At 33.0% G+C, this 13,866-nt stretch overlaps 1 protein-coding gene across 4 annotated transcripts in view; it reads right to left on the bottom strand.

The window, feature by feature from the left end:
* Positions 1–2,607: 2,607 nt before the first annotated feature.
* Positions 2,608–13,866, bottom strand: part of ZNF644 (zinc finger protein 644) — a 122,781-nt gene continuing 111,522 nt past the window's right edge. For 3 of the 4 annotated variants that reach the window (XM_012661168.1, XM_012661169.1, XM_012661170.1), the window contains 2 exons: positions 5,028–5,130; positions 2,608–4,299 (listed from right to left, as the gene is read on the bottom strand). In XM_012661168.1, coding sequence (XP_012516622.1) covers positions 4,107–4,299; positions 5,028–5,130 — 296 coding nt within the window. In that variant the 3' untranslated portion in view covers positions 2,608–4,106. The remainder of the gene's footprint in view (positions 4,300–5,027; positions 5,131–13,866) is intronic. The other variant, XM_012661167.1, reaches the window with a different exon arrangement.

The raw sequence follows: 13,866 nt of genomic DNA, 5'->3' as shown, positions 1-13,866 counted from the left end.
GAGTGCTAGGATTACAGGTGTGAGCCACCGCGCCCGGCCTAAAGTACATTTAAGAAGAATATTTAATAGTATGAAAATGCTCATGGATCTACCAATAAGAAAAAAAAGGGCCAATTTCTACAAAGCATGTTCTCATGGTTTTTTTATTACAGAGCAAAAAAATCCATAAACAGAAAAATAGGTATATGACAAATTTTAGATGTGGGAGAATTCCATGTATTTTTCTCTTCTTTTTTTTTAGACAGGGTCTTGCTCTGTCGCCTAGGCTGAAGTGCGGTAGTGCGATCATAGCTTGCTGCAACCTCAAACTCCCGGGCTCAAGTGATCCTCCTACGTCAGCCTCCTGAGTAGCTGGAACTACTACAGGCGCACACCACCACACCCGACTCATCAAAAAAAAAATTTTGTAGCCATGGGGTCTTGCTATGTTGCCCAGGCTGGTCTAGAACTCCTGGTCTCAAGTGATCCTCCTGCCTCAGCCTACCAAAGTGCTGGGATTAATATGTGTGAGTCACCTGGCCCAACCTCCATGTATTTTTTCTTTTTGCCTAAAATTCTAATAACAAGAAAAAAAACAGTAATTTATTAAATTATATACACTCTTTGTTCATCTTGGATTTTGACCTAATCTAAAAACCATGCAGTATGAGGTACTGAGTCTATAAATTTTATTATTACTGTTGTTTGCCTAAACAATTAAAGGTATTATTCAATATTCTGTGATAATCAAGAGGTTGTGATAATAAAGGTTGTATGAAAGGTATGGGGTATTGATGGAATAACTATAACTGAAATTAGCCAGCCCTCAAAATAAGAAAACAAGTTCCCACTGCTGAAATAAATACGACAGCTATCTTCTGTGGTAGGGGTGAAAGATGATTCTAGGCCCTGATTTGAAATATCACTAATGCTGATTGGCCTTTGTCACATTCAAGTGTTAAGATAAATTATGTAATACTCCAAGGTTAGTCTATACAATGAAGCACTCAAATTTAAAATTAACTTGGGAAAACAAGATACATTATAATACATTTTGGTCATAACTATATTGAAACAATAAGAGAAAGAAATGTTTCAAGCTATAAAAAGTAGGTATCTTTTGCTTGCATTATTTCAGGAAAAAAAAAAGTAGGTATCTTTGAGTGATGACAAAACAGGTCATTTCCCCCATTTTTTACTTTTTTGTTTTTCTAATATTTTAAAATGGGAATATATTACATTTTCTTAGTGAGAAAAAACCAGAGCTATCCTTTGGACTAATATATTCTAAGTGTACAGTCCTTGAGAAGTCATGTGTATGTCCTTAAGAAAAGTTTGTCTAGTAAATTACTACTGAAAAACCATTCTCTCTCCAACCCATAATTAAGTGAAATCTAAAATAGAGGTATAAGTTATACCATAGTTCTGATGTACTCCAAAGAAGTATAGTGGAAAATATTACTTATGGAGAAAATATTTTTGTCTTGGTTCTATTAAATAAATTGACACTTTTGACTGGATTTTTTTTTTTAAAGCCCTAATGCTAACATATTTCAGGCAATGATAAAAGAATTAAAAGAAAATTAGTCAATACTTAGTAATAAATCAGGACAAATTCTAACATGAAAATCTATCACATGACTTGAAACAATATTTTATAATTTTCTAGTGGGAGCCAAATGAAAATATATTATTAAATTTCTAGTTGCCAAATAAAAGATGAACTTTGCTTCCTAAGAATTCTTTAAATTTTGTAACCCAAATATCTTTACTATGAAAAATGTTCTTTGTTTAACAACATTCACTTTTCAGGAGTCCCTCTAATGCTGTTTCTAATTTGAAATATTCTATTTTGATAACTGAATTTTTAGTACATCTACAAGCAGAAATAATTGTTTCAAATATAGTTCAACATACAAAAAATTTAATGTAGGTTTGATCCTGAAACTTATAGTCAAACTAACTCTTTTACTTGTATTCATACATGTTGATAATTGGCCTAATAAGACAAAATCAAAGAACTGTAAGAATTAGAGCTGAAAGGGGCTCTAGTGATCGCTAGTCTTCCCACTGGGAATCCTGTTATGATGTTTTTTCTTTGTTTCTTTTTTTTTTTTTAACTACTGAACTCTACTTGCTATGTAGTATGTCTGTCAATTAAAAAAAATATTCAGAGACATATAACTATCGATGAAACTTGCTCAATAAGAGATAACCAGTATACAAAGACTTAGTATATTTTCAGTCAAAACTAAAGAAATTTGATGTTTTAGTTAGTCTAATTATAGACAAATGCAGTTTCTATTAGGCCTTTTATAAAACTGAAAATAACTTGTTAGAACTTTCCCCTCATTGACTACCTCAGGGATCAGGAGACCTTTGTTGGGAATGATTCACCTAGTCCAACCTTCTAATTCTGCATATAAGATGTTTCTGAATTTAGAGGTTTGATTTACCATGAAAGGGGGAAAAATAGACCTTTCTTATAATGAGGTGTTTCTAGAAAAACTACATGCTGTGAACAAAGTAACCTGGTAAATATAAACAATTTTAAATCAAATGAAACACAACCTTAAGTGGACTATTTCCACCAATGTTGAAAGAAATGTTTCACCATTATACACATTATAATTTTCTTTAAGTCTTTTTTTATTTAGAGATTTTTCTGGTAAGGAGATATACCATAGGAAAGCAATTTCACTGGCAGTGAGGTATGTATATACTCTACTAAAATACTCCTTATTTTAACTGTTTTTAACTTTATTTACAGACAAAGCAAAGAATCAATGCATATTCCTTGGTTCAACTATAGTATTAGCCATACTACATGAAATAAAATGAAATGGTGCTTGCATACAAAAACTGTTATTTGTAAAGGAATCTGATTTCAGATTAAATGAAGTAATTTGTTTGTGGAAAGAATTTAAAAGAAGAATCACAATTTATCATGACCAAGACACCTGCACCATATTTTCCATTCCTCACAGCACATTTATTTCAGTAATTCCGTTATGTCGGTTCTTAGCATGAGCATAGTGTTACACGATTTTCGTACATATAATCACATCCAAAACAAGTTCTAAAATTTAAATTGTAAACATTCTCATCATATGTAGAAATATTTTAATTGGTGTATTAAGTTTTGCTAACTGATCAAATTTGGAAGATAATATAAATGAGAACGCCTATTCTAAATTGTGTAGTGAGCATTGTTTATTAATTACATTTCTACAATGTTAAATAAAGAGGCAAACCTGTCCTGTAAGCATGTCAAATTTTAGGTTAAACATTAAAAAGAAATCTGTTAACAAAAGAATGTCTTGCAATAAAGAACATTAGATTTTTTTCATCTATTATGATACAAAAATGTAAAGGGTAAATAGCATCTTTGTTGACAAAGTAGGAGGTAGCATGGATGCACCACTTTATTGTCTGAGAAATGCAATTGGAGTAAAGAATATTTCCTTACCACAAATAATTTCCAGGACTATGTACATATTTCTTTTAGAAATACTTGTTTAAACAAATCTCCCTCCACTTTTTAGTATAAAAAAAACCGTTCCGTGTGATTTAAAAAAAACACTTACACATCTAGATAGAATAGTACTCTGCCCTATTTGAGTGAACAGTCTCAAACTATGAAGTACATGATATTTAATGCCCTAAATTGAGTAAATTTAGTTAGCAGTTCCTGGTATTATACAAAACACTAAATACATACAAACAAAATATAATATCTTATTTTTCTATGCAAGTCTTGTGGGGAATAAACAGAGCCTTGATTGTGGTAACACTGCAGAAAACATAATTTTCCAATAAGTCTGTCTCTAAGTATCCATGTGCAACAGTTTATAAATGGCTGCTTACATGTACTGATCTTTTATTGAGTGAACACAGTTAACCAACAACACTTAGTAAACCTTAAAAACATGTCTTCCACCCTATATAAAATATAGTAGACTACTTACTGTTTTAAGTATTCGATTTGCTCTGATTTCACTATAATTCACTTTTCCCCATTTTCCTGCTTTAGTATTTATAAACGGATAATTTAATGTGGCTTTAAAAAAAAAAGAATTTCAAATTTACATCCAATTCAAATTTGCTATTTAAAAGATTTCCTGGTTCTATGACGCTGCTTCTGCCATTAGTAGAGAAAATGAAGTTTCTGTAATAGATGCAGGCTTTTTAAGTAGTGATGTGACTTCCACCATGCCAGCTCCAGTCCGTGGAAGATTAGCGTTTACAATGTGTCGTTGTAAGTGCTTAATCCAGTCTTCCTGAACAGACAATGGTCCTCTAAAGACTAGGCCACAAAACCTACAGAAAGAGTTGATAACAGTTCTCTTAACATGACCAATTCACCTTTTAAAAAACCAACTCACATAAAATTCATAAATATAGGGAATAAACTTTACCATATTTTAAAGATAGCACATAATAAACAGTTTCTAAATAAAGTAAAAATGATGCAATACAATAGCAACACTCTCAATTCATGTTTATTAACAGCTATAATAAACCCCAGTAATCTCTGTAGAGATGCGAGCATTATTATTAGGTTAAAATTAACTAAATAGTCTTAATACCTATACATCTTAATTCAAAACAACAACTATTACTCCAAAACGTGCCATTCATTAGGCCATATCCTTCCCTGTCGTGTCTAAGTATATTCATGAGTGCTGTGTGTGTGAGTATGGAAGGAGGTGTGAGCATGAGGGAAGAGAAAATGCATTCCCAATAAGCAGGAACTCAAGATGGTAAAAAAATCATACCAAGCCAAATTAAACCAAACCAACCAAGTAAATAAAACACAATTAAACAGCCACTTTTATAAATCACAGTATCATAGAGGCTCTTAGCTAACTTGATTCACTATATTAAGAGCTAAATAAAATTTTAAACCTGTCTCCAAAAGTTTATTTGTAACTTCATTGCTGAGAAAGCACCCTCAGATACAAATTAAAAATCCCAAATAAAATAGCTAATATAGCTCACAGCAGAATCTGAAGAAACTGATGAGACTTGGCAATATAGGCATATACCTGCATCGGAGAATGTAAACCTCGTCAGCACCATGAGGTAACGTCAGCATTTTCTTCTTGCTTCCAGATCTTGACCTTGATTTCTTTTGCTTACAATCTAAGGCTAAAAAAGGTAAGAGAAAGACTTAGCACTCCTTATATATTTCAAAATATACACATACACATACACATATTTCTAGAGAGATGAGACCATCTAAATCAAGTTAGAAGAAGTCTGCATTCATTTCCCTTTTCCTGAAGCATGCACTAACTTGCAGCTGATTCTCTAATAGCAGTAATATTATCTGCATACACTCTGCCTGTACCACTTTTTTCAAAAAATGCTTTATGATACCAAACTAGAACGGAGAAAATGGAACTAAATAATTCGAAACTACTAAACTGGTCAAGTATTACAATAATGATAATCTTTACTCTTATGATCATACATAATTTTAACACCTGGTTAAATCTTGCTAATTTGCATTTGATTATTACTCCATTAAGTAGGTCTCGCATGCTTTGAAAACTTATAAGAGAATATTAACAACGTAATGAAAAGCTCAATGAAAAAATCACTTTTCATAGTGATTCACTTTGGATTTTGTAATAATAAATAGCTCTCATAGTTGCATGCTGGCCTTACATTTGAAAGGCAAAACAAGCTCAACTTTCATTTTTGAACTCAACTTGTACTGCATGTACAATCATGCAATCATAATTGTTATTTTACTAGAAAAAAATATAAATCCATACTATCTCACACAGGTTATAACTGGATCTGATGTTTAATATTAACTATATTTTTTCATTTTATATTTTCTCCAATAGCTTATTTAAAAATGTGATTAAAAAGGGAAAAAACGACTTTTATATTAAAGTAGACCAAAATTTCAGTGCTAACTGTTCTTGAAATTTTTCCATCATTTGACTTTTCCTTCAATCATTTACTCTACAACAATCTGATTTAATACAGGAAAAAAAAAAGATATCTTTTATAGGTAGAAGTAGATAGGACATAACATTTTATAGGTCTTTGAATACAGCTACACCATTCCTTTGGACAAAGGGATGATAGCAATCCAGGGTGCTGCTGGTCAATTAGCAGGAAGAGAAGGTAAAGAGTTTATTTCTAGGGATCCAAGGGGGGAAGGACACAAATGTAACAGAAGAGTTACCCAAATAGCTTCTCTTCTATCATCTTGCCATGTGAAATCCCCTGGAAAAATTCTAAGTAAGAGAGAATAGGAACTGCCTAGTCAACGATTCTGTGAAATGAGTTGTTCAAAGTCCAGATTCCAAAAGAATAGATGCTACTATTAAAAAACCAGTAAACATAGTTCCTTATAGTAGTCAAGTGGCAATGCTAACAGATATGTCACATAGAAAATTCAAAATCATGAGAAGCCTAAATCTCATTCAAGCCACTGGTTTCAACCTCCTGTCACCTGCCTACTCAAAATTAAAATCTAAGACCCACAGACTTTTTCTGTTTATCCTTAGAAGAGTCTAATAAGTAAAGAACTACTGGAAGTCAAGTTTTAAAGAATGTAAATCCAAGCTAAACAGACAAAATCTGGGATAGAAAAATCTTATAAAGTTCTCATTAGTTATCTCAGTCAAGAGCCTGACACATAGTGGGACAAATACTTCTGGAGTAAAAAATAAAGCAAAACCCAGTAATTTAACCATTGACATTCAGATGGCATACGAATGAAAATGTGTTCTATCGCCATTTAATATAGGTAACATTCCCATACAACACCTCTGCATCATTTGTTCAAATGTTGTTGCAGTCATGTATTCATTATTATCCTGGATAAAAAGCAATGACAAGCCCAGCTTATGTGTAGAAACTAGGTTCTTCATGACTAGTACAAAGAGTGAAGTATCATGTACTTACTTCATAATCAGTACCTTCTTTTTCCTAGTTACTTTAGTGAGCAATCTGAATTTAAGTGGATTTTAAGTGATTCACACACTGGAAGTAGAGTTCAGGAGACTCAAAGGCTAAGTGCTACTAGATGTCAGCTACTCTTTCCTTCTGTAAGGTAAATCACACACAATCTCTGTTTCTGTTACATATCACAGAACAGAGCAAACATTTGGTACATCATGAGACTATAGGTAGAATCTTACTTTGATGAGCTTGCGGGTTGTCAAAATTGCCACACTGTACTCAAACTCCTTTTAAAATGCAAATAAATTACTGTAGGATCCAAATAGAATACATTATAACCATCCTTAAAAAATTTGTTCACAGAATGTTAATGTTAGGGGTATAAAGTAAATTGAGAGAGAAGGGCAGAGGATGGTGGGGAAGTATGAAAAAGAATCAATTTTAAGGCATTTAAGTTATATTTAGATGCTGTGATACCTTAAAAATGGAACTAGACATGTTTACTCAGACACAAAAATATTTTTGACTTTTTCTTTAATAGAGGGGGAAAAAAGAATATTTTCTGACTTTTGATGCTTTATGGACTCTAGAAACTCTGAAGTTTAGGCTGTTTTATGAATGATCAGATTTAAACTTTAAATGAGAATGCCATTGTTTTTGTCTTAAGTAGTATTTGGGAAGCAGGACAACTCTTGCCAGCATATGACTGATAATGTCCAGTACAGAGGGCTCCAAGTTAAGGTTAGAGAACCTGATGCACCCAGAATCCTTGGAAACTTATCCATAAGGTTAAGGTATTAAAAATCTGGGACATTTGGTAATGGAACCTAAATACATCAGTATTTTAATATCTTCATCATCAATTCTAAATTTCTTATGCCTTGAAATGGTATCTCTTTTAGCAGGTGAAACATAAATACATTTTATAGAAATGGTTTTTTCCAATACCAACATCCAACTTCACCCATGTAATATTGCCCATTCATTTTGAAAAATCTGTTAAAAATTGAGTATTTAACATATTAATATGTACACAAAGGGGACATTAAAATGGCATCTTCTACATAAAGATGATGTACAAAAAATGTTCCACTAAATGAAGAAGATGAGGTACAAACATGTCTATTATACCAATATTCTCATATAACAGGTTTCATTATATTTAGAGGGACTGTACCAGGAGTCACTAGAAGATTAAATATAGAACATAACTAATACATTCACAGTTTTAGTATAATCAGCTCATCAATATTTCTAATAAAAAGCCAAAGGTTTAACAAAGTTGTTTATATAGATAATCTGCCAAATAGATAACTTTGTTATGCAAAGGCTTTTTTGTAATAGGATTTTTTGTACTTGTTAGTGACCAAAAGACCCCCCCAAACCAAAAACCAAAAAATCCACACACCTTTTTCCCTTTCCAAAGTATTTAAAATGTAACATTGTTTCTATACCTGAAATATATTAAAATACTAGATTATTTTTAGAATTTTCTTCTCCTTGAGTATAATTGCTTCTTTAGAAAGAAACAAATCTGGTCACTCAAACCTTCTTAAGATTCCTATTCAGGGAGGCAGACATTGGTTAAGTCATCAATTTCAACCAGAGGACTGTCAAAAATCTTTGCAGTTACCTGATTTATAAAGGATCTGAATTGCTACTAAGGATATTTTACTTGTAAAAAGAACAAATTGAGCTAGCTGTAAGGCTATACGCAAAAAATTTTAGAATTTACCTTTCAGTAAAACAGCTATTTTGGTCAAACAGAAATATAAGAGTAATACAGCAGACTTACGAGTCCTCAAAAAGAACACCATACTGCTATGCTATGACTACAACACAGTAACAATGATGACGACGATGACATGTTCAAAGCACTAAACCACATCAATGAAAAGCAAATCAATAGATAACAGATAATAATAATGAGAAACATAAATTCAAGTCTGTTTTCTGAGACACTATTTAGTTTTATACCTAGAGGAAAAAGAATTTACTTTTGGCTCTGACATTATTAAATGAAATCTTTTGCCTTTTCCACCTTTCTGCCCATTACATATAGTAATTGCTTCAATGAATTTCATTTTCCTTTTCCTTCACTATACAAATGACTTCAGAGAATGAGGGTTTATTTCATAAAACACCTAAAGCTTCTATGATAAAACACACCATAACTAAATTAACATTTGCCACCAAAATGTTATTTGCAATCACTCTCCCCTGCTCAATTATTTAAAAGCTCTCCCTCATCTGTTTCTTTTCTAATTGGTTGTTAGCATCTTTGGGGTAAAGTGAAACCTAACGTAACAGCCAGGTTATATACACCCAAAATAAGAGGCATGGTATAGCCATACTAGAGGGAAGAAAATTTCTTCTCTATCTAGCTGGCCTGTAAAAGTTGGTTAGGCAATAATAGCAGCTATGAGCTCATTCAGGAAGGCAATAGGGATAAAAATGATACAAACAGGTAAACCATCATTCCACTATCATTAAAGAGCAGCAGTGGCAGTGGTGAGGTGGGGAGAGGATGCACATGTCCCAAGGGATATAAAAGTGTAAGATAGATATAAACTCAATTCTAATTGCTGTCACTAATACTTCAAAGGTTCATAAGCCCTAAGCATATAAAAGACTGCAAATAGCATTTTCTTTCACTCAGCCCCAACTGAAAAAGAATCAGGGTGGCTGCTTCTTTTCTTTTTCTTTTTTAAAGAAAAAACAGGTTAGCCTGTGTAAAATAGGGTTGGGGAGGGGGTACGGGGAACCATTTGTTGAGAGGCCAAACTCATTATTTCCTTAGCTTATACTTTTCTTTCTGTACAAAGTGCCTATAAAACCAGCTTCGTGAATGTGTGACCTGTGCAGCAGCACAGGGAGGGCCCCAGACTCAGTTTAATGCTACCGAAGTCTTCAAATTCTTAACAATTTTTGAACAAAGGGCACCACATATTCATTATGCACTGGACCCTGCAAATTACACAGTCCTGGGTCCTGAGTACCTACTACCCTAAATAAGAAAAGCTGCATTCAAATCCACTCCTTAATCTCTTGGCCCATTAAAAATAAAAAGTAGCTATCAAGACAAAAACTGTTATATCTCTACAGAATATTAAAATTAGAAAAGACTCCCCTAACTTCTACCAACATCAATTCTTTGCTCCTAGCTATACCACCATAATTAAACCAATCATTATTCCCAAAATGAGCAATTTAAGTGATTTATTGTTATAAAAAGCAATGTCCCTTTTCTAACCAGGAATTAAACATAAAGATATACAAATAGTAACCTCAGAAGTACTTATTTTCACCATTATTTTCCCTTGATATTTTCCCTCTAAAACTGGGTATTTTTTCAGTACCCTAAGAACTTCCATTAATTTTTAGTTTCCATTCCTAATGACTAAAAAACAATTAACTCAGAATCACATAGCAATCAGTGGCAAAGTTAACTAGATCCTGGATGTTTTAACATTTTACCTTGAAAAGGATGAAGTGCAAAATATCTGGAAAGCTGATTTCCTTTGCTTTAAGGATTAGGTTTGTGGTTTAGCAAGTATTAGTCCAGAAGAGACAGGTAGCTTAGTAGGTTATATGAATGGTAGTAACAGCCTTATAAGCTTAGTTCAGAGAAAGAGTTAAAAGAAATGAAAGTAGTCCTTTATTTAAACTTGAGTCTATTTGGGAGAAGAAAAATACAATTTGTAAAAACAGGTGCTATTTAAAGTCCAGGGGATGATTAGTAAAAGAATATTTTGAGCAAGTATTCTCAAGATGTAAAGGGAAAAGCTAGACATAAATGATACTTCATCACACATTTTTATAAACTGAGAAATTAGAGGCAGACTAGTTTTACCAGCTTGCTGAAAGCTAAAATAGCTAACAATACCCCAGCTACAATGGCTTACTGGTCAGTTAAGAGTTAACAGGATAGCAAATGTACTACTTCTTTATGGTAAGGGTGAGGAAAAAAACATTTAGAATTTTCTTTTCAAGGTAGGTTGGAATTGCATGCTGTTTTATTAAGCAAAACAGGCACTTATTATCTATATCAACTACTTTTCTAAGACTAAGACACATATAAAATCAGAATAAACATTAAAGTACATAATGACGACTCTGCTTTAGATCACTTTTGTTTAGAATTACCTAAACATAATCACACTCCCTTCCCTCTAAAGTCTCAGTATTTCTAAAATATCATTTTAGATGTACTAAGAGTAATTAAATAGTTCTTGATCATAAAATTAGCCAAGTACGGAAACCACCTTACTTTAACATTTCCTTTAAATTATCTTCAATATAATCAAATTGATCTTAGATAGGGCACACAATAATATAATAGTAATTCTAAATGTCACAAATCCATGGTCCCAATGGATCTGATTTGGCTTTTTATAATTTTCAAGAGTTTACACATTCCAGCCAAAATCCAAACTATAACAAACATGGTGCTGACCAGGTGTTTTCTGTTTTAGCTTAATTCCAGCTAAGGCTACAATTAAATATATATTTTAAACACTGGATAGCAAAAATTAACTTTGCTCCTCAAACCCTAGACACACTAAAGAGATAGTAAATTCCACTTTTCTACTTCCTTGGATAAGTGAAGAACTATTAATCTCCAACAAGTCATCCTTTTGCCCTAACCTCCAGAAGAGAAAATCTGTGTATTATTTTATTATTTCCATAAAGTCAATTAAAACAAATTACCTAGGGGAGGGGGGAGGAGGGAGGAGGGGACGGGTATATGCATACACAAAGAGTGCAATGGGCACCGCCCGAAGGATGGACATATTTGAAACTCGGACTCAGGGGGGAGGGGGGGCAAGGGCAATATACGTAACCTAAACATCTGTACCCCTATAATATGCTGAAATAAAAAAAATAAATAAAACAAATAAAACAAATTACCTAAAATTTAGCTCTGGTCAGCAACATGCCTTCTTATTATAATCTTAAATGTATCTTTATAATTTCAAAATGTATCTTAATCCAGATTATAAAAACCATTCAAGAAATTTATGTTAGAATTGGTAAAAGAAAAATGGCTCAGAGCAGTCTGAGCTGTAAGGTATGTAAAATTTATCAAGCCCAGAAAGACCAGAGTATGGGACTTCAGTCACGCCCACCGCCTTGCCCTGGAGCAATTGTTTAAAGGCATTTTGTTCCTGACTAACTGCCTTGCCCATCATCTTCAGGTTCATTCCTAGAATTTGTGATAAAAAGAACAATGTTCAGCCAAATAATAGCTTGTTATTTTGATATAAATTCTTGGTAAACAACTTAGAAACTGCCTCTTCTTTTTTTCTTAAGAACCTACTTGTAACTGCTGCTAATAGGAGTATATATTCCAGGCAACCTGAATCTATGCTCCAAGGTGGCCATCTTCGAGCGCTGGGCTGGAATAAACTCTACACTTAATCATATTTTCTGAATCTCATTATTTATTAAGGTTGACAGAATAGAAATCACAGCAAACACAAACACTCTAAGGATATAAAGATATCAGACACGTTTAAAAAGTCCAAACACATAAAAAGCAAAACCCAGAAAATAAGTAACCAAACCCACAGGAGGGCTAGGGAACTGGATAAGACTTTTACGAAAAACAAAATGCTAGTCAAAAAAGATAATCAACCAAAGAGAACTAAATTTTGTAACCAATGACCAGCAAAAATAGGCAAAAATTTAAATATTTTATGCTATAATGGTATAAAACTCTTCGGCTCTATTCTCCTAAAAAGAAACTTACTGATTTAGTAAGTGTGGTTATTTGCTTTGCTATAGCGGATAGCTGGGTGAGGAGGTGTTGCTAGGTAAATGACAGAGAAGTAATGAAGCCCGCCCTTCTACCAGACAGCATGGTAGCGGATTCATTAACTGTACTCTTGTAACCATCCTCCCAGTAATAACATTTAAAGCCTTGAGCCATCTCTGTCTTTTTCCTCTACTTCTATCTTTAACTAACCTGCCAAATCCTCCTTACTTTACTTCCATAGTATTATCTATACATCTATTATCCCTCCTTTACATTCTTATTGTCATTGATCAGGTACAGGACTCTTAAAATGACCTCACCTACAATTTCACCACCTCTCTACCAACTCCTTTAACTTTTATTTTAAAGGCAGTTTCAAAAGCATTATGGAATTCTTTTAAAAAATGCAGAAGTTCTCACTAAAAAATTAATTCCAACATTTTAGACTAGCACTCTTATGTCCTCTACCTGACTCACTTTACCAATTCAACTCAACTCCGACTTCCTAGTATTTTCAATATACTTCCCACATTGTCCCAAAATTACTCCCTACTTCAGGTATGTTCCTTCCCCACTTCTTACTCCATTTTCCATTTCAATTGGCTATCCTTCAGGATCCATTCAAATGCTAATTCTAAAAGCCTCTTGGGGTGCTAGTCTAGCTGCTGCTTCTTCTGAACTTCCACAGTATTTCACACATATCTCTCCAATGGCACTTACCAATTTGTCTTGTATTACAGTTATGTATGTATGTGCAGTTAGGTATGTATACGCATATATACATACGCATATATGTACACCCAATTTATCTCTGTGTACCTAGCACACTGCATAAATCGCAGTAGGAGGTGAAAAAACGCTTGTAGAATTAGTGAGTAAATCAGCCAATCATCTTTTAGTATAGTGGGCAAATTGCCTAATTCTTGTTGGCATAATAAAACAATTAATACCATATCTATAAAGATGTATGCTGAAATAATATTTTAAAGAGATTACCATAAAAAAGGTTAGGAAAAAATCAAGTTCTGACATTTAAAATTTACTTAGATAATTTATTACCTTGCTAATCCTTTGTAGATAATGTGTTACTGTGCAGATAAATATATACAGATATGTGTTCTTAATGAAGAATAGTACTACAGAGGTAAGTTATAGCTAAGAAAATACAGAAACACATCTTTCATTGTCTCATGAACAGCTTT

This window comes from Propithecus coquereli, unplaced genomic scaffold (assembly GCF_000956105.1).
Source record: "Propithecus coquereli isolate 6110/MARCELLA unplaced genomic scaffold, Pcoq_1.0 Scaffold7, whole genome shotgun sequence".
Taxonomy (NCBI): domain Eukaryota; kingdom Metazoa; phylum Chordata; class Mammalia; order Primates; family Indriidae; genus Propithecus; species Propithecus coquereli.
This window is presented reverse-complemented; position numbering and strand designations above follow the sequence as displayed.